The sequence below is a fragment of the Falco peregrinus genome, chromosome 4, assembly GCF_023634155.1.
Source record: "Falco peregrinus isolate bFalPer1 chromosome 4, bFalPer1.pri, whole genome shotgun sequence".
NCBI classification, from domain to species: Eukaryota; Metazoa; Chordata; class Aves; order Falconiformes; family Falconidae; genus Falco; species Falco peregrinus.
The window spans coordinates 120,270,731-120,290,024 of record NC_073724.1 but is presented as its reverse complement, the minus strand read 5'-3'; the positions used below and the strand labels follow the sequence as shown (position 1 = coordinate 120,290,024).

General features: G+C 44.7%; 1 protein-coding gene and 1 pseudogene across 4 annotated transcripts; one reads left to right on the top strand and one right to left on the bottom strand.

The window, feature by feature from the left end:
- Positions 1-238: 238 nt before the first annotated feature.
- On the bottom strand, positions 239-2,935 carry LOC106112976 (olfactory receptor 51Q1-like; annotated as a pseudogene).
- LOC101910846 (folate receptor gamma-like) lies at positions 2,615-13,957 on the top strand. Of its 4 annotated transcripts, XM_055803165.1 has the most exons (6): positions 3,772-5,117; positions 5,952-6,074; positions 11,099-11,271; positions 11,904-12,092; positions 12,895-13,030; positions 13,278-13,957. In XM_055803165.1, the coding sequence occupies exons 3-6, from the start codon at positions 11,122-11,124 to the stop codon at positions 13,736-13,738; spliced, it is 936 nt and encodes a 311-aa protein (XP_055659140.1). In that variant the 5' UTR covers positions 3,772-5,117; positions 5,952-6,074; positions 11,099-11,121; the 3' UTR covers positions 13,739-13,957. The 4 variants fall into 4 exon arrangements, with proteins under 4 accessions (XP_027632696.1, XP_055659140.1, XP_055659141.1 ...); XM_027776895.2 differs by lacking the exon at positions 11,099-11,271 and having other exon boundaries at positions 2,615-5,117; XM_055803166.1 differs by lacking the exons at positions 3,772-5,117; positions 5,952-6,074 and adding an exon at positions 9,769-9,941.
- Positions 13,958-19,294: the final 5,337 nt, after the last annotated feature.

The following is a 19,294-nucleotide window of genomic DNA, read 5'->3' as shown; positions in this document are numbered from 1 at the left end:
ACATTGTCCTCCGCCCTTTCTCAACCACCTCAGCTTTTTTCTTCCTTTCACTAATCTCTCCAAAAAGATACCTACTTACCAGCCCAAGCCCACAAAGAGCTTTTTCTTGCCTTAAGTATATGCTTTTAACTCACGACATGTTGCCTAGTATGAGTAGAAACCTTTCCTTCTGGGGTGCCCAGTTCCTTTGCTTGCAGCACTCTTGGGAGTTTCTAACACTTGTTTCTCTTTCCAGCTCTCTCAGCAGGCTAAAGAATTAAGAACTGGATTTTCCCAAGTGATAGAGCTGTCTTTGAACCACAGACATTGAATAATTATTTCATTCATTGGATAACACATGGCTGATCCATACAAATCAAGATACAGACATGCCAACAAAGTGGCACCCAAGTCCATCACTGATATTTATTTATATGAGATTTTGCAATTGAAAGTGTAGTTTTTTTCTTGCTATTTAACATTTTTTTTCTTATTTGCATCTCAATCACGTAGCCCAGGAAGAGAAGCAATTAGTAGCAGTAGTATTTAGTATCTATACCTTTGCTATACACTGAAGCACAGATCAGATACTTCAATATAATATTAGAGGTGTGGAACAAAAAGAAAATCCCTGTTACCAAGATCTTCAAATATAAGGACAGAAGAACACAAAGAAATGAGGGGAGGAAATGAACAATAAACAGCATGGGTCATCATGAGAGGATACGGGAGCTGTTAAGTATCACTGTACAATACGAGGCAAACGAGACTATATTGAAAATTACAGATTTCATTAACAGAATCAGATGGAAAAGAGAAAGGGTTGAGATTATTTAAATTTTTATTTTCATTTTGCTCTTCTTATCAAAATCATCCCAATCTGCAGCAAAAACACAAGACAAATATCAAATAATCATCCATGGCTATTATAATGTCACTGAAATTGGCTTGTGACTGATTGTGCAGCCTTTAGATGGAACAGAGCTTATTCAGGTACTCAGGGTGAAAAAAACATGAAGTCAGAGGACAGGGATAACTGCAAGAAATCATGGGCTATAAAAGGATCTCACAGTCAGCATCAATCTGTAGACCAGAGAAAACTCCTGGCTGACCATCATCAGGGGCATGGGGACAGACCAAGTGTCAGTCGTGATCCACTCCACATGCTGAGGTTTCTGATTAGTTTGTTTTAATGTATGGATAAGAATACTAACTGTTAATACATTAATTGGATAGATGCCCCACATGATGCAAAGCAGATGCACTTTCCAAAAGAGGAGCTGGCATCCGAATCGTTATGGTGAGTGTTTCCCAGAGCCGTGATCTTTGCCAGAAGCATCTCTCATGTGCCTTCAGGTAACTCCCTCTTGAAACGAGGATCCTGAGGACACACCCTTGCAGATGTGTTTAGTTTTTATGATGTAGATGATGGGGTACAGCATGGGAAGGACTGGCATGTGGATGTTTGTGGATAACTGGCTAGCTGAAAAAGGTCACATAGACATAGTCCAGCTGGCTGGACAAAAATGCACATGGCTCTCAGCTTATCTGAAGTAAAGCAAAAATACACTAGGAAGATCGCGGAGGGAAAAGAATGTTGCAGGTGGGAACAGATAACTACAGAAGAGAAACTAGGGGCGGGCTTGGTATTTAGGCAACTAACCAATAATGAGCTTAACTTTTGTAATATGTATGAGTTAATTATAAGAAGGCATAAAAGGTGACTGTAAGGCACAATAAACGAAGTCTGCTGATCACTCATATTGAGTGACTGTGTCTTCCCTCCGTCACGACAGATGTTGGCCATGAAGACATGAATGAGAGGGCTGGCCATAGGCTGGCCATACCGGTGAACCATGGACAAGTCAACCATGGGGATGTACAGGCTCAGGGCTGCCAGGATAAGAGACACGCAGCTGCTCAAAGCTTGAGATGCTCCCTCTGGGACACAATGCTCAGAATGGCCCTGGCAATCAGTACCTATGACAAGAAGGTGAGGATGACGTCAAATGTCAGAAAGAGAATGGCTACAGCAAAGTCACACCAGTTATTGAATGTGATGTCTGCACAGCTGCTTGATGACACAGCAGGTGATGGCAGCCCTGCTGAGAGGCATCTGCACAGGGCAGGCAGCCCAGTCCTGCCTATTCTGGCACTGGTGAGGATGGAGGAGTATCTCAGCGGGTAGTAGATGGGCACATAACAATGAAAGGGCATGGCCAGAAGCACCGAGGACTCCAAGAATAAGAAGGAATGAACAAAGTAAAACTGAGCAAAACAGCCTCCAAACCCAATTTCCCTGTAGTTGACCCAGAAAACTCTCACCACGGTTGATGGTGCAGAGACAAAACCAAATCAGTGATGGCCAGTGTGGACAGGTAACAGTACACAAGCTCGTGGGGGCTCAGATCAGTCCTGATTACAAAGAGGATTGTGCAGTTCCCCATAAGTGATGCAGTGTAAACGCAAGTGAAAGGGATGGAGAGCCAGACGCAGGAAACCTACACAAACACACACATACCCCTGCCCACCCCCCTGCCCACCCCCCTGCCCACCCCCCCACCCCCCCCACCCCCCCCCCACCCCCCTCCCCGCATGCCCACCAGGGTGAACAGCACGAGAGGAATGAGAGAAACTGGTTCTGCTGCAACACAACATGAGCTGAAGCACAGAAAGGCAAAGTAATCCTGTAATCAGTGAACCAAAGAAAAAAACATGAACTAGATATGATCCAATATCATAAATCTGCCAAATCTAAGCAAACAGATTTATGTTATGCACTCTGGCTCTCTCAGGGTGCTGCAATACAAGCTCTTATTTAAATGAGAGTTTGATGGCACAGAAATATACCATTAAACATGTAAACATTGCATTTTGTTATGGCAAGAATAAATACCACATACCTATGAGCCCAATAACTTCTTAATTTACCTGTTACTGTGAGAAATATCAACATGTAATGTCACTGTCATTATAGTATCATTAAGGAAAAGTGAGGAGAGTTTGCACTGGTTCCCCAGGTAAGTAATGACTAACGAAATGTACTAGGTGAAGCAAAGACATTTGCATCAATTTTATGTGCGCCCGTGGCATTTCAGGGCTTCTGCTTTATGGAGTTGAGAGACCTTGCATCACTGATATGTTTTCTTACTCCAGAAATAAGCAGGAGCCTCTCTTTATGTGATGAATTTGGCAGCGCTGCTGAGCTGTCTAGACTGCCCTGTCTGCGGGAGGAGATGTGGTTTCATGCCAGATGGCTCTCCTCCTCTCTCTCCTCTCTTCCCACACAACACATGCTCCAATGCTTTCGTTTCAAGGAGTCCAGCTCAGCTGAGGAACCACATCTTCAGGTGCCACTACCCCTTGCTTACCTAAACACAGCCAGGGAATATCCTTCAAGCCTGCACAGCGATTGCCTGTGCTTTACAGCAGACTCTTGGAGAAACAGCTTACAGGAGAGCTGTATTGTTTTTATAAGTATATAGTGCATCCAACACCGAGACAGTGCAGAAATGCTGTATGTTAATTTTATCTATGGAGAATTCCCTAAGTACCTGTCAAGTGCACAGGACTTCTAATCTGAATATCTTTTAAAGAGCAGTAAAGCATAATGGGACATAGCAATATAAATCTGAATAATTCATACTAGACACCAGGGTCTGATTTTATGCTGAGCAGGTAAAACTGACTTAAGAGAGAATTTGCCATTGTGGTCGGGAAGCCAGTTCCTGAAAACAGAGCTTCCTTTGAGGTAACAGGGGAAGAAAGATAAGAAGCTTCAGCTGCTGAAGGAAGAAAGGTTTGGTAGCTCAATGAAAATGAGGAGCACATTTTTAGTTGAGATTTTGCATTTTCCCATGCGTGTTACCAATGTACTAACACAAGGCTCCTGCCCTGGGTCCCTTACCTGAGTTGAAGTCTGAGCTTGCTCTCAGTGCCCAAGAAGTGCTGCAGAGCACAACAGCAGGCTGCAAAGCAGGGCCAGGGTTTGCAAGCTGAGCTTTTTCTTTCGCTCCCTGCTCAGCAGCTCCACGGTTAATGATCAGAACGATTTAAAGAAAAAAACCCCAAACTGAATGCTGATAGTGTTTAGGACTGGAATCAGCAACAGGGAGCACTCCTGATTTTGCTGCATGAACCTGGTGTTTGCTCAGACATCCCGTGCTTCTGGTTCCTTCATCTCAAAAGGAGCACAGGTAATTTGTAGGACAAGGCCTCAAGGACAAGAGTCCAAGTACTGATAGCCTGATGAATAGAGACTTGTTAGAACTTGTAGGGCACAAGCCCTGGGAACAAAGGAGCAAGCTAACTGCAGGCCGCTGAGCCGTTACAGTTGAGGAGGCAACCAGACGGACAGAGAAACAAGTAGCCAGATAAGGGAACGGATGGCACCAATATGTAACTTTGTTAATCAAGAAAGCCGCGTAGAAAGAAACCCCCTAATTTTGGAATAGAAACTGTTGCTATGTCGAGGTAAACTAGTAAGTTCCTATTGTTCTAACGGTGTGCCTTAAATATCAACCAATCAGTGTTTTTTACGCTGAAGATTTAACCAATCAGTGTGTAATATGTAGAAGGTAGAAACGTATATAATTGTAAGAAAATCACTAATAAATGGACAACTTGCTTGCATCAAGCTGCATCCCGTCTCTTCATTCGCCGCAGTAATTGGGATGTCCCACACTCTGGTTCGCTTACCAGTGATCCTGGGCACGTGTGGCAGGGGCAAGCATGTCTGAATTCAGCTGGTTGGTTTCTTCCCAGTTCCCTCAATTATTTACTTCCAAATAGAAACAGACCATAACAGAAAGAGAAAACAGCATGCTAGCTATCGCACTCGGTCAGAGCAGAGCAGATACCAGGAGGACCCTTCAAATTCTTTGGCCGATGACAGGTTGACGCTAGCTTCAGCTTCTTTCTGACCCTATGCTTCCCTTTCTTGATCAAAATCACCCATTTTTCCACTATCTGTTCCAGACAACAGTGACTTCATCAGCCAAGACCCAAGGGACCATGGGCAGCAAGAACAGCCCTCTCGCCTTGGATGCTGACCCACAAGACAGCACTGATGTTGGTGGAGATGAGATAAACATATGTTGCTGCTCCTGTGGAAGGAAGGGTGTCCAAGAAGTTTTCATGTATGTCCTTGCTTATGTAGCTTAATAATTGCAATATTGTATCATCATGCTTGAAGGAACTTTGCACTGATATTACCTTGGCAGTTTGTCTGGCAGAAGGTTGCTTTTTTGGCAGACATGACAGCAAAAAATTGCTGCAGGTCTGGCCTTGGTAGAAGACATACGAGACTATGGAATACCAGGCTGAATGCATAGCAGTTACTCACCAATACTAAAACTGTTTGAAGCTAGAAGAAGCAGAGAGTAATACCTCTTTTACAGAGAAGTTTCTGAAACTTGTTTTCACAATCAGTTATGACAGAGGACATCAGGGAGTTTAAAAGTTGATTATACAAATTAATGAGTAATGGGTCCATAAACATGTATTCTAGTGATCAGTCAGGGACCTCTATTATCACTAGTAAAGCAGTAATGGAAGTTGGGGCACAATGAGGGGAATAAACTGTAGAAACTGGCCAAAGTCATGTACCCTCCCTACTCAGATCCCAGCAAACTTCCCTGGGGAGACTTGCAATTCATTAAGTGCTCTGCAAGGAAGAAGCAGGACTGTTGCAATGGGCTGTCGCAGACAACCCCCTCAGAAGGGACACGAAGCAATGGCCTTGGTCTGCCCCCCAGGTGTGCCCACTGGGGAAGGGCTGACCTGCCACAGCACAAACATTGATGGTACACAGGGCGTTGGGGGTGAAGCTGTCTCTGAGCAGAGGAAATGCAGCAGAGCTGAGAGCAGTGTAAGAACAGAGATAAAATGAGGAGTTACATACTTCATCGCTTATGTTCAGGGATGATCTTGGGGAACTACAATCTCACTTGCCTGATTTAATCTCACTTCAGTGTTACAGCATATTCCCACGCAGCGAGGAAGCTTGTTCCACGGTTGGCTTGTGTGATACATTGGACAAGCACTGGGCCAAGATACAGCAGCAAACCTCCTGCCATTCCTTGATGCGCATCCAGGTAACATCACCATGCTAACACAAATCTGCTGCAGAAGAGTCAAAATACATTTAGCAGTTGGGTGAACTCAGGAGTTTTCTTCAGCTTCTCTTCTGAACTGCCTTCCCCCTGCATTTCCCCAGCACACCCATGTGCACGTGGTTTATTTTCCCAGCCTGTGTGTTCAGAGGCCAATTTCCATCTTATTTTGTGGCTCCCAAAGACATTCTGCTCTTACCATGGGTCTGAGGCAACATGTCTGTACCCTCTGTGGGACACCCCTGAGGCTTTTGAGACATTTCATTGTCAGGTAGGAACTTTAATTTTTAAGAAAGATCACTCTGTGGCTCTGTCTTCATTCATATATCTCTTGCTATCATTTTTCCCTTTTTTTTTTACTCCTTCCTTGCTTTCTGTTCTTAGGTTTTTGGTTTTTCTTGCCTCAGATGTAACTTACTTCTATATGTATAGCCTCTTCATTCAGAGGTATTAAAGTACTTTATCAAAAAGAGGCAGTTTCTCTTCCTAACCTTCCAGCAAGCAAAGCATGTGTGTTACCCTGTAAAATAAATGATCGGCTTTCTTGTTGCAGAGCAGCAGCAGAACAAATTAGGTTCTGCAGTCTCTCTATCTGTATCTGCCATCCCTCCACCAGCACCTCCTCATCCTGAAGTACCTGAGTGCCCAGCATCCTTTTGAACAGCAAAGATAACTCCTTTCCTCATCTAAGCTATCCACCTAGACAGACCTATATTGCTTATTCTCCACGAGCAAAGATAGCAACGTCCCCTGACCTGAACAGTTCATCAAACTGCCCTGGTGTGCAGGGACCCAGAAAACTTCTTGTTCCCTGTTACAAGACCAAAGTGATCCAGGAGTTGTGCCATTTAATCTCCAATCTCAGTTTTAACAACCATCCTCAAAATTCTAAAATTTTTTTTACACAGCAAAGATTTTGATGGATGGACCAATCAAGTATTTGAAATGAAAAGTCTGAAGCAACAATATCTGTCCGATGTAAAGTATATCACCTTTTTCCCTTTCAATGTGCATCAAAAAATCCCCTGTTTACACTCACTTTTAAAGTGCATTTTAACCAGTTTTTCTGGGGAAAGGAAGAAAACATTAGATGTTCTCTCAGGGACCCTGCAATTATCTCTGCTCTTCTTGTAGCCAAGCGCTGATTCACTCCTGGAGGACTCCAGGACTGAGATGCAGCTCCAGAATGAGATGGTTAAGTATTCTGTGGAGGTATTTCCTTGTGCTGGTGGTGGGTGTCTCTCTGCAAGGGTCCCCATGTGCATGGGGTGTCCCAGACCCTGGCAGCCAGTGGTGACCCAGAGCTCAGTTTGGTTGCCCCCTGCTTGTGCTGAGTCCCATTCAAGGTGTCCTCAACATCCACCTGGCTGTGCAGCTGTGACACAGGTCCTGCATGCTGACCCTGTAGCTCAGTACCACGCATGGTCAGTGCTGGCCACAGACTTTGTACTGAGTTTACAAGGTCTCAGGACTGAGGCGTGCCAGGTTTGCTCTCTTTGAACTTGTCTTGACCTGCCTGGAGCTTTTTTTTTAACAGATTCAGCAGTAATGGCTATTTTTATTCTGACTACGGCTATGGCTTTTTTGCTTATTGTTGTACAGTGCAACCATAGTTTCAGTTTTATGCAGCTATCAGCAAAAAGTAACTATTGTGTGCTGGACGAGATATTTGTTACTTAAACATAATGCTGTAGTGCTGAAAAATACATGTCTGGCAGGATGGCAGGGGCCTTGAGAGGTAGGGACATGGGATGCGGCACAGGAGTGCAAGCACGAGGTGATAAGAGATGGGATGGGGCACAGGCTGGTACTGAAGACCTCATAGCTATAAAAAAACCTTAGGAACGGTGAGTTGAAGAAATGCAAGCTTGGAGCTGGACAAAAATAGTTTGGGGGTGACAGCAGCAGATCACCCAATCGGACCCCAGCGAAGAAGCATCCAAACCCTGGAGAACAGGTTGCACAAGGCAAATCAGCTGCATGGAGCAAATGAGGATGCACTCAGCTACATACCCATCCCATTAAGTACAAGGATATGGGCAGGACTACAGTGAGAGGGAGAGAGTTGCCCCATTTTCTGTGCTGTTATGTGTACAAGTACTCCCTACAAGGACAAGGTCTATGCATTCACACGGGACACTTTAAAAGGCTTTCTGGAGAGATCGAGGGATCTGCACAGCTATGCACATGGTACCTTCATGGGAAAAGTCTGCAGAAAATGTGATAAAGGTTTGAATCCATAGGCACGTGGATAAGTATGCCATATGGGGAAGGGTCGGTATGGATCTTCTAATGTGTAGACAGGACTCCCTAACATACCGCATATCCTTGAAGGGCTGGAAAGGATTAGGGCTGAGGCTGATTCAGGTGATAGGCTACCTGGATTCCCAAGGGCTCTGAGCAAGGTCCCCACAGAAGGGCTCTGAGCAAGGTCCCCACAGAAGGTCATCAAGCAAGAAGCCATGGAATGAGAGTAAAGTTCTGCACACCACTGAATAACTGAATCATAAAATAAAGGTGCATGGCTATCCTTTACAGTGAACCCCTACAGAAATTTGTACTGGGATTTCTGTTTTTCCACAATTTTTTTTTCTGGGAAAGGGAGGGAAAACAGCAAGGCAACCAAGTTTCTGATGATACGGAATTACTCCAGGGACAGGAGAACCAGCTGCAAAAATTTGCAAGGACCCTAATAAGACTGAGTCACTGAACAAAACCCCAACAGATTAATAAAAAAAAAGAAAAAGTGAGATAAACATACAGTGATGCACTTGGGGAAAAAAGGGAACACTTCAGATAGGAAATGGCAGGCTGGTAGCTGACAATTATCTCTCAGGAGCAAGCTGCCACAGTTATGATAATGTTACAACAACATAGTTCAGTGATCAGCAGTTCCAAAACCAAACTAGATATTAGAAATTCCTAGGCAAGGACCAAAAAACAAGGTCAGGACAGTGTTGCGCATCTGAAATACTTCTGCAGCCCTGATGCCTCAGGGAGCAGAACACCTGTCATGGGACAAGAGTGAGCAGACCATGGCTTCTGTTGGAAAGAGGTGACAGAAGAGGTGGCAAAGGCTCAGAGATGTGTGGGGGAAGATCTGCTCATTGTCACTTCCAATAGGAGAGGTAGAATAATGAGAAGTTAAAACAGCATGCATCTAGTTCAGAACAAATACAAAGAGGTAATTATTCATGCAACGTGTCATTAGACTGTGGAAATCACTAAAGCAGTGTCTCTTAAAGTGCTCATGCATTAAATTTAGGATGATGAGCTCCTTAGACAAGTGGGTTCATCACCAAAACATCAGTGATGTGACTGAAGAGCAAAACAGCCCCAAAACCTGTGCTGTTCCTGGAGGAAGACTCTGCCCCTTTGCTGAGGGTGAGGGCTTTGCAAGGAGTCTTGAGAGCAAACCTTAGCTTTTATCTCCAATCCCACCCACCCACCAAACTTTTATCTCCTCAGTTTTTTGCAACAAGATCCCCTCATCAACTAGCATTTTTGTGTGTGTGTGTGTGTTGGGAGTTATTATTCTTCCTTCTGAGACAAGAGCACTTACTGCATGTCATTTTTATGTGACGAGCATTAGCACTTCTCTAGTTATTCTCAGTGCATGGCAGAATCCTGCATCTCTCCCTCTTTGGCTTTTTTTGTCTGATGCAATGATGCAAATCAAAACTGCCTGGTGTAAGGCAAGCAGAGGAAAAGGGGCTTGTTATGAATGGCCAAGGTCGATAAAAGAGACCCGCTTTTTGAAAAAAACATGAGATTGTTTCCCAGGGAACAGGGTGTTGCTTACGAAAGAGGCTGGAGAGGCTGATTGTTACCAAACCAAATGCTTCTAAGGTAACAGCTGCTGGAGAAGTTAAACCTCATTAAACGTATTAGAAGGGACTTTCAAGTGCCAGCACCTGTTAGGTTAGAAGGCTTTCCTATTAAAGCTGACCCCAGGAAGCTGCTGTGTTGAGTGTTTTCAAGGTCTAGCAGAGGCTCTCTGGGCTGGTAAGGTTGATAGGTTGAGGTTTTTCAGTTTTATGGTTGGTTTGGTTTTTTTTTTTTAATGTTGGTTATATAGTTGAAGTTATGATGCAAGTTAGTTACTTCTTAGTCCTCAGATTTATGTGTCTGCTTCTTTAGTTCTGTATTTGTTTTCTGTGTTGTTTTATACTGATTTAATGTTGTGTTTTTTCTTGCTCCTGTGTTTTGCAAAATAGTTTTTAAAAAGCAATTCTTTTTGACCCTTGTGCTGTATTGACAAGGAATGGAAGGGAGCACTGTGGCGTGTGATGTTTGGGGTTTTTTTGGTGGGGGTGGATGCTTGGGGGGGTTTTTTTGTGTTTTTATTTTGGTTTTGTGGTTTGGTGGGTGTTTTTTTTGTAGTATATTACTTTAAAGCTCCTATCATCTAGGGGAGGCTAAGGCATGACAGTGTGAAGTGTCTCTCATTTGGAGACTTCAGGTGTGGGTCTCTGAAGGCCCAGATGCAGACAAACCAAAGAAAATGCCTTCCTCTCTTAACATACTCCTGAAAACAAGGTGGGCCTCCTGCAGCTCATAACCTGCATAGCATGTCAGTGTGCTAGTGCATCTAATTACCTCCTCTGAACTACTAACTAAAGAGATCCCTCAAGTGTAACGTCTGGTTGCAGAAGATTTGGGACCTGAAAGCTCCATGCTAAAACAGCAGGGTGGCTTAATGCAAAAGAACCCAAATTAGAATGGGTCTCACAGCATCCCCTTTCTGACTGGGACTGTTTGAGATGAACTGTTGAGCAGCCCAGGCACTAAAAGAGCCATTTGTCTTTGCATCACTGTCCAGAGGATGATGTGTAGCTGACCTTGCAGCCTTGCTTAGCAGGGCTGCACTTGCATGCACTTGTGTCCTAGGGCTGTGAATTGCTGATGGGATGCTGATGTGTCCTCAGGAGTGCCTGACCCCCACAGCACCTCATTTACTGCTGCTTGTCACAAAATCTCTCCCATGCTGTTCCCTTTCTGTACAGCTCCATCACCTGCCAGCTCCCCAATGGCTGTGAGAATAGGAGTGGGGCAGGTGCTGCTCATGCTGTTGGCTGCCTGCACAGTGATGCCTACGAAAGACCCATTGCTGAGCATCTGTATGGATGCCAAACACCACAAAACTAAGCCTGGCCCAGAAGGGATGCTCTATGGCCAGGTATGACTCCTGCTGATGTGTTAGGTGGGGTTGTCTGGGTCCCCTGTGCCTACCTCCCCAGATAATGTGGGCTGGTTTGGGCTTGGCAGCCATTTGCCTGAGGAAGAAAGCCTCTGTTGGGTATGAGACCTGTTTGCTCCTCTTCTTCTAGTAGGTGGCTAGGGCAGATGCAGTAGTAAGGATTTCTGTCAGTCCACTGTTACCCCTTTAACCAAGAGACTTCCCCTTACCAAAGTCTAGGTACCCCAGATCAGAACAAGGTGAAGGATGGCAAGGGAAGACCCTTAGCTGCTCCCTCTCTGTGTTACAGCCTCCTCCTGCTAACTGAGGAGCTCTGCCCCAGGTCCTCAGTAGAGATGGAGCTAAGAGTGAGCCAGGGTGCAAGAGAAGGGAGTTTGTTTCCATTCCTCAGTCTGGCACTAATTACTGGTGAGGATCTGACCTCTTCTTTCACCTTGCTGCAGCCCTGAACCCTTCAGTCCAAAGTGCCCAAGGGTTTGCTGGAGGAGAGAAAATCCTCTTGCAGCAGGTTTCTTGCTGTAGGTTATGCAGGGAGCTGGCACCTGCAGCATCCTCTGACTTCCTTGAGCTGGTGTGTGCCCCCCTGACCAGCCTGTCTTTTTGCTCTGTAGTGTGCTCCCTGGAAGGACAATGCCTGCTGCACAGCCAACACTAGTTCAGAAGCCCACAAGGACCAATCCAACCTGTACAGATTCAACTGGAACCATTGTGGCCTGATGCCATCTAAGTGCAAGCGCCACTTCATCCAGGACACATGCTTGTATGAGTGCTCACCCAACCTGGGGCCCTGGATTGACCAGGTAGGATCAGACCTGCTGTGATGAAGACAGTAGGACTTGTGCTGGCTACATGATATGTTATATGCTGGTCCCCCATATAACATACCCCTGGCACTGATGGGAGAGTGCTTTCCAGGGAAAGTAAACTTTCCTACAGGGTGGAAAGATTCATAGCATGGTTTAGAAGGGACCTTCAAGACCAGCCAGTCCCACCCCCTGCCCCGGGCAGGGCCCCCTCCCCCCAGCCCAGGCTGCTCCCAGCCCCGTCCAGCCTGGCCTTGAGCCCTGCCAGGGATGGGGCACCCACAGCTGCTCTGGGCAGCCTGGGCCAGCGCCTCGCCGCCCTCACGGGGAAGGGTTTCTTCCTCATGTCCAACCTAAATCTCCCCTCTCTCAGCTTCAAGCCATTCCCCCCTGTCCCACCACTCCCTGCCCTTGCCCAAAGCCCCTCCCCAGCTTTCCTGTCGGCCCCTCCAGGCACTGGGAGCTGCTCTAAGGTCTCCCCGCAGCCTTCTCCTCCCCAGGCTGCACAGCCCCAGCTCTCCCAGCCTGTCCCCACAGCAGAGGGGCTCCAGCCCTCTGACCAGCTCCGTGGCCTCCTCTGGAATTGCTCCAACAGGTCCATGTCCTTATGGGGGGGGGGAGGGGCCAAGCTCGATGCAGCTTTGCAGGTGAGGACTTGCAATGGGCTTTGCTAGACTCTACTTGCGTAATCAGCTCTGGAGCCCAATGGGAGGGATGGAGTGGAATCTGGGATGTGGCAGATCCTGCCCTTTAACTTTCCAGGGCCGTTACCAGTGTACATGGTCCTGTTCTCTTGCAGGTTGACAGCAGCTGGCGTCGGGAGAGGATTCTTCATGTGCCACTCTGCAAAGAGGACTGTGAGGAGTGGTGGAAGGATTGCAAGGACTATGTCACATGCAAAGAGAACTGGCACAAGGGCTGGAACTGGGCAACAGGTTGGTGGGCTGTGTGGAGTAAGCCTCTTCTCCCCTGGCAGTGTCACTACTGCCCGCCTAGTGGCTGGAGCTAAGACCACTAATCCCTCATGCCTGTCTGTGGGGTTGGCAATTAGAAGGTGGCCAAGCCACTGTCCATCTGCTAAGATGCAGCAATGGGCTGTGGGCAGGTTGTCTGCTCTTCCCAGGTGAAAGGACATGAGTGAAGTGTGCTAGCTCGTATTTTCTTTTGTGGTGCTGTCTTCAGGAACAAACCGCTGTCCTTGGGGCTCCATTTGCAGACCCTTCAGCCATGTCTTTCCCCAGCCGAAAGACCTGTGTGAGAAAATCTGGTCCAACTCCTACAAATACACCACAGAGCGCCGGGGCAGTGGACGCTGTATCCAGATGTGGTTTGACCCTGCCCAGGGAAACCCCAACGTGGTTGTGGCAAAGTACTATGCTTGGAAAAAGAGAACCTCCCCTGCTTGGATGGAAGATGAGACTCCTGAAACTGACAAAGCTTTGTGTGTTCTGCCATGGCCTCTCCTGACCTTGCTGCCTCTGATCCTTCTGGTACTCCTTGAGAGAGCTGTTGGTCCCATGGATGCAGGGTTCTGTGACTGCTCCCTGAAGGGACATGGCTTGAACTGCTCCAGGTGCCCTACAAGAAGAGCTGGCATAGATAACTTGGGTCTGTCTGTTCACACTGGTCACACCCTCCAGTAAGTGCTTTTGGCTGCTGCTGAAGGCAGTTGTTTCCTTGACATCCTAGGAAGGGAAATACTCTTTCTTATGGTGTAAGAGCTCTTTTGCATCTGTTCCCACCCTGTGACTGTGCTGGGTTGGAAGTGCTTGTTCAAGGTCCTTGGCTGAGCTCTGATGTTTGGTCCTTCAGGCTGCTCTGACTATCTGAACGGTGGGAATGATAATAAAATATTCCTTTGAATCATACTTGCTGTACTGAAGTGAAGTACTAGTGGGGAGGTGGAAGTGCTCTGGGGGTGGAACAAGGTTGCTGGTCTGGATTGGGAGGTGGTGGGTGTGGGATCTGTAAACGTGGGAGTCTGGGGAGTAGGAAAGATGTAGCTTCCTGGGTAGATGTACAGACAGATTTCCTGTCCTGACCAAAATGCGTCCATGTACAGGGAAGTCACCCTGATACTCAGACAGAGACTTTGGAAGTGTGGTCCTGAAACTGCTAAAAATTAGCTCTGCAATTCAAGGCTCAATCTGTCAAATATCATGCTCCAGTCATGACTCTGCTGCCGTTACTGCTGCTACATCTTCAGGCTGGGAATTTCCTCTTTTCCACACAGCTCTTCAGGACCGTGATTTTTTTTTTTTTTTTTTATACAGGGTAAGGCAAATTGCCAACGCTATCCAGTGCCTTGGTCCAGGGTATGAGGAGCCCAGACTCCTCTCAGTCCAAGAGCACAGCAGTATTCCCCCCACTGTCCTGTCAGTTCTTGTTGTGTCACAGGATGCTTCCAAGCTGGCTGTAGGTTTCTTCTCATGTATGTACGTAACTGATTGCTGCAGCCTGAGAGGTCCCCCCTGTGGTTACATACAAGCCAAGACCAGCTGGAAGGAAGGCTCTGTGTTGGATGTGATTCCTGGGTCTCAGGAGCTAACTGCAAGAGCTGAAAAATGGACCAGGAACATCAGCTAGTGAGGGATGTTTGACTATTTTTTGCTCTCCAGCTAACAGAGAAGGTATTTTGTCAGCTCTACCAGTTACCACCATAGCTGTAGCTATAATGGTCTGCTACAAGACTGTTACCGAAATCTCGGAATGAAGAACTTATCGACACCAATGTGATGTAGATAAGCAGACACTTCTTTATTAACGGCCGGGTGCGTGAGCGAGTCCTCTCACGATCAACGCACGCCAGGTCCCAAAATCAGATTCCATATATAGAACTTATTCATACATATTCATTAAATATTCATGCATAATCATGATATTACCCATAAATCATTAACATATTCTCCTCCTATATCCGATTCTGCGCAGTAGAGCTTAGAAAGGTCTAGAAATGGGTCTGGGGTACGATTTGGGTAGGTGGTATATGAGTCGGTGGTCGCGATCTCCCCCTGCCGGAATTACCTTTTACTAAAGTTCACGGTTTCTTGGCAGGCAACTACAAGCTGTTCCAGTCGACTCTCCCCGGTTTCCATTAATCTCATATTCTGACATTTCAAGACGCCTCTACATACAGAAGACTGGTCAAATACAAAGAAACCTTTCAACGCTAAAGTTATCACCTGAGTTTTAACAATGGCTCTAGCCCCTTCTTCTAGCCTTGGTACAGGATGTACAGAAGATCTCATAACAGCTTTTACTGTGCAGCTATAAGTTTCATTTAAAATTTTTCTTATCCTTCTATATTTTAATTTTATTAAATGATTTTATAAAATCAATTAATCAAAGTCAATCAATCTTAACTTATTAACAAATCGATAACATTTCCCCCCTTTGAAAGTGTTGAAAATCATTTTTGTTTCAACATATTTTGGTGATGGATCATGTCTTGATAAAATAGTTGGTACTTCTCTCATAATCATACGACTGACTGCAATTCTATTGGTAAACTGTTTCTTCAAACGTGCATATACTAGCATGCTCATCAAAAAGACAATTAGTAACCGAAACAAAGTTTTAATTATAGATTGTATCCAAGAGCTCAAATTCCATCCCAGTTTGTTAAAAATTTTCCCAAGCCAATCTTCTGACATATTCTTTTGAATTGTTTCAGTTTCTTTTTCAATTTTTCCTAATAGGTCTAGATCATGTTCCACACCCTGAGTGACATTTGGAATGTGGATACAACAGTGGTCCAGTTTATCCTTGAGATATCCACACACTCCGTGTTCTTTAAGTAGGAGCATATCTAGTGCCATTCTATTTGTAAAGTCATTCTGGAGGTCGCCTGTAATTATATATTCAATTCCTTAAACCCCTTTTTGTTAACGTTTGCTAATTTTTCCACTTGACCAGTTGACCAGTTAACTGATAGACCCATGCTCTGTTTCTATATGAAGCTATAGGATTTAAAAGTGATTCAAGTGCCCAGCCAGTTTTCACTCCTGTAAATGGTTCATTCCAAATATCATCATTTATCCCAGATCTCTTTATTCGTTTCAATTCTAAATTCTCTAAGGATCCTTTAAATGATGATTTCTTCCAAATTGGACACAATGTTGGCATGCCTAAAGTGATTTGTTTCACCTTACCATCTAATGGTAAGTGAGTTGTCCAGGTTCCATCACTTAATGCCCAAACTAAATGTCTTGGACTTCGAATAGTAGATTTTCTACTTCTAACTGTAAAAGTGCTGGTTAAATTGAGAGTGTTCTTAAGACCTCGACAAAAACAACCGTATTTCAAAACAGTGGCCTACGGAGGAATTCTTTGGATTACTAAGTCTGTGTTACTGCAATCATAGGCTTTTTCACATTTCCACCATGGCACTACTTTATTTTCCTTCTCTCCTGATGAAATTGACCTATCATTGACCCAGGGTAATACTGAAACAAACTTTTCCATCCCAGGTAAAACACCAAGAAGTTCTTGCCATATACTGAAAATGGGAAAATATGGACATAGACCATATAGAGTCCCATTGTTCTACTAATTGGGTACCTTGGCCAGTTTTGTTACACTTCTATTTCATGATACTTCTGCTCACATTGGTTTTAAGTTGTTCATCATAAGAACACCATCCTAACTGGGGATTTGGACCCCCAGGAAGAACTCAAGCTATGGCACTAGGTCGGGATCCTGTTATAAAATCATAATTCAATAGGTTTTTTTTTTACAATCTGTTTCTTTACCTGGTGACTTCCACTGTTTTCTAATAACCTTTACTTGTTCATACCATTGAGTTACTGGCCTTTGTTCACAATAGGTCGTCTCATTTTTATATTCCAGATTGGTCAGATTCATGGTTAAAATTCCTCATGGAATAGATTCACCTACTGCCCTCGGTACTGGCAAACAAGCAGTGATCTGCGTGACATTTTATAAATTGGCAAATTCTTTAATCAATCCTACCAACAAATTTTCCTCAGCCATTTGTTTGGGAATGTCAATCACTTGTTCTGTTTCTACTTGTCTTTTGTTCCTGTCCACCAAGTCAGCCTATGATCCCACCAACACTACCGACCAAAATAAAATCCAAAGAACAATCATAACCTGATATGAAAAATTAGACATGTTTCAAAGTCAATTTTAAAGTCTCTGGGTCATGATTCACAGTCTTCCACGGAGTAGGTGCTTTCTTCACGGTGCTTTCTTCACTCGAGTATAATGTATCCAGGCATCCGATTCTGCAATTTTGATAGCTGTAAAAGTGGTTAGCAGTATCTGGAAAGGTCCTCTCCAGTGCTCCTGCAAAGGTTTGGAGGTCCGAGTCTTCACATAGACATAGTCTCCTGGTTGGAAATCATGCACTGAATTTTCCTGGAATAAAGGTCTATTCCAAATTACTGCACTCCAAATTGCAGCCAAAGTTTTCCTTAGAAAAAGCAAATAGTTATACACATCTTGTTTTCCTTTTACATGTATGTTTAGATTTGGTTCTGGAGACTCATATGTTTTTCCATATAATAATTCATAAGGACTGACTGAGGTTCCACTCTTTGGCTGTACCCTGATTCATAATAACGCCAATGGAAGCGCCCGAGGCCACTTTAAACTGGTTTCTTGACAAATTTTACTTATTTGTCGTTTCAAAGTTTGATTCATCCTTTCCACTCTCCCACTAGATTGTGGCCTCCAAGACGCATGTAAATCCCAATTAATACCCAATACTTTGCTAACACTTTGGACTACTTCAGCAACAAAGTGTGGACCTCTGTCAGAGGGAATTCCAATAGGAACTCCAAATCTTGGAATTATTTCTTGTAATAACCACTTTACAACCTCTTTTGCTTGTGTGGTGTGATAGGGAAGGGTTTCTGGCCATCCTGTAAAAGTATCAACCCCTACCAAGATGTACCGGTACCCATTGTATCTAGGCAACTCTGAAAAATCTACTTGCCAATAATCTCCAGGTTCTGTACCAGACTTCAGCCTACCCATTTGAACCTTTTTCTTAATCGATGGATTATTTTTCAAACATACTTCACACTTTGCAGTTACCATTTTAGCTATTCCCAACATTTTAACTGATATTACTTGCTTTCGTAAAGATGTTACTAAGGCTTCTGCCCCCCAGTGACATTCTTGATGTCTCGTTTGAATTATCTCTCTCATCAAAAGAGGTGGAATTACTACTTGTCCGTTAGGAGTTACCCACCATCCTGCTAAGTTTTTCTTAGCATTTAATAACTGACCCAATTTGTCATCTTCCTCTGAATATCTCGGTTTTTCCCTAGGAAGGGTTACTGTTTTAGAAGGAATTATTGCCATTTGCAATGCTTCTTTCTTTGCTACCTTTTTTTGCTGTTCTATCAGCTAAATTATTCCCAGCTACTATTTTTGTATTCCCAATCTGGCGTGCCTTACAGTGCATGATTGCTACTTGATCGGGCTTTTGAACTGCTTGCAATAATCGTAAAATTTCTGTTTGATGCTTAATGTTTGATCCTTGAGAGGACAATAACCCCCTCTCTTTCCACAAAGCTCCATGGACATGCACTACCCCAAAGGCATATTTTGAATCAGTCCAGATATTTACTCTCTTGTCTTTGCTTACCTCTAAGGCTCGAATTAAAGCGATGAGTTCTGCCTTTTGGGCTGATGTGGTACTCGCCAATGCTCCTGCTTCTATAACTGTAGCCTCTGTTGTTACCGCGTATCCGGCGTATCGGACTCCTTGTTCCATAAAGCTGCTTCCATCAGTATACAATTCCCAGTCTGGTCGCTCCAATGGCACATCCTTCAGATCTTCACGACTGGAATAAACATACTCGATGGTAGCCAAGCAATCATGTTCCAGTCGTCCTTCTTCCTGTACGGAACTTAAAAACACTGCAGGATTTACCAGGTTAGCTGTCTTTAGAATCACATCATCCTGTTCAGTCAATACCACCTGGTATTTCATCATTCGGCTGGGGGACAGCCAATGTCCCCCCTTCTGTTCTAGGACAGTTATCACCATGTGTGGAACATAGACTGTTATTGTTCTTCCCAAAGTCAATTTCCGAGCTTCTTGTATGAGCATCACTGTTGCGGCCACTGCTCGAAGGCAGTTTGGCCACCCTTTACTCACTGTGTCCAGTTGTTTAGAGAAATATCCGACTGGTCGTTTCCAGCTTCCTGTCCTCTGGGTTAACACG

Bases quoted from the DNA above. Each gene is read 5' to 3' on its own strand.
- LOC101910846 (XM_027776895.2), top strand. From the start codon at position 5,073: ATGTTGCTGCTCCTGTGGAAGGAAGGGTGTCCAAGAAGTTTTCAT. The intron at 5,118-5,951 runs GTATGTCCTTGC...ATCTCACTTCAG, and splicing joins GGTGTCCAAGAAGTTTTCAT to TGTTACAGCATATTCCCACG. The intron at 6,075-11,903 runs GTAACATCACCA...TTTGCTCTGTAG, and splicing joins ATTCCTTGATGCGCATCCAG to TGTGCTCCCTGGAAGGACAA.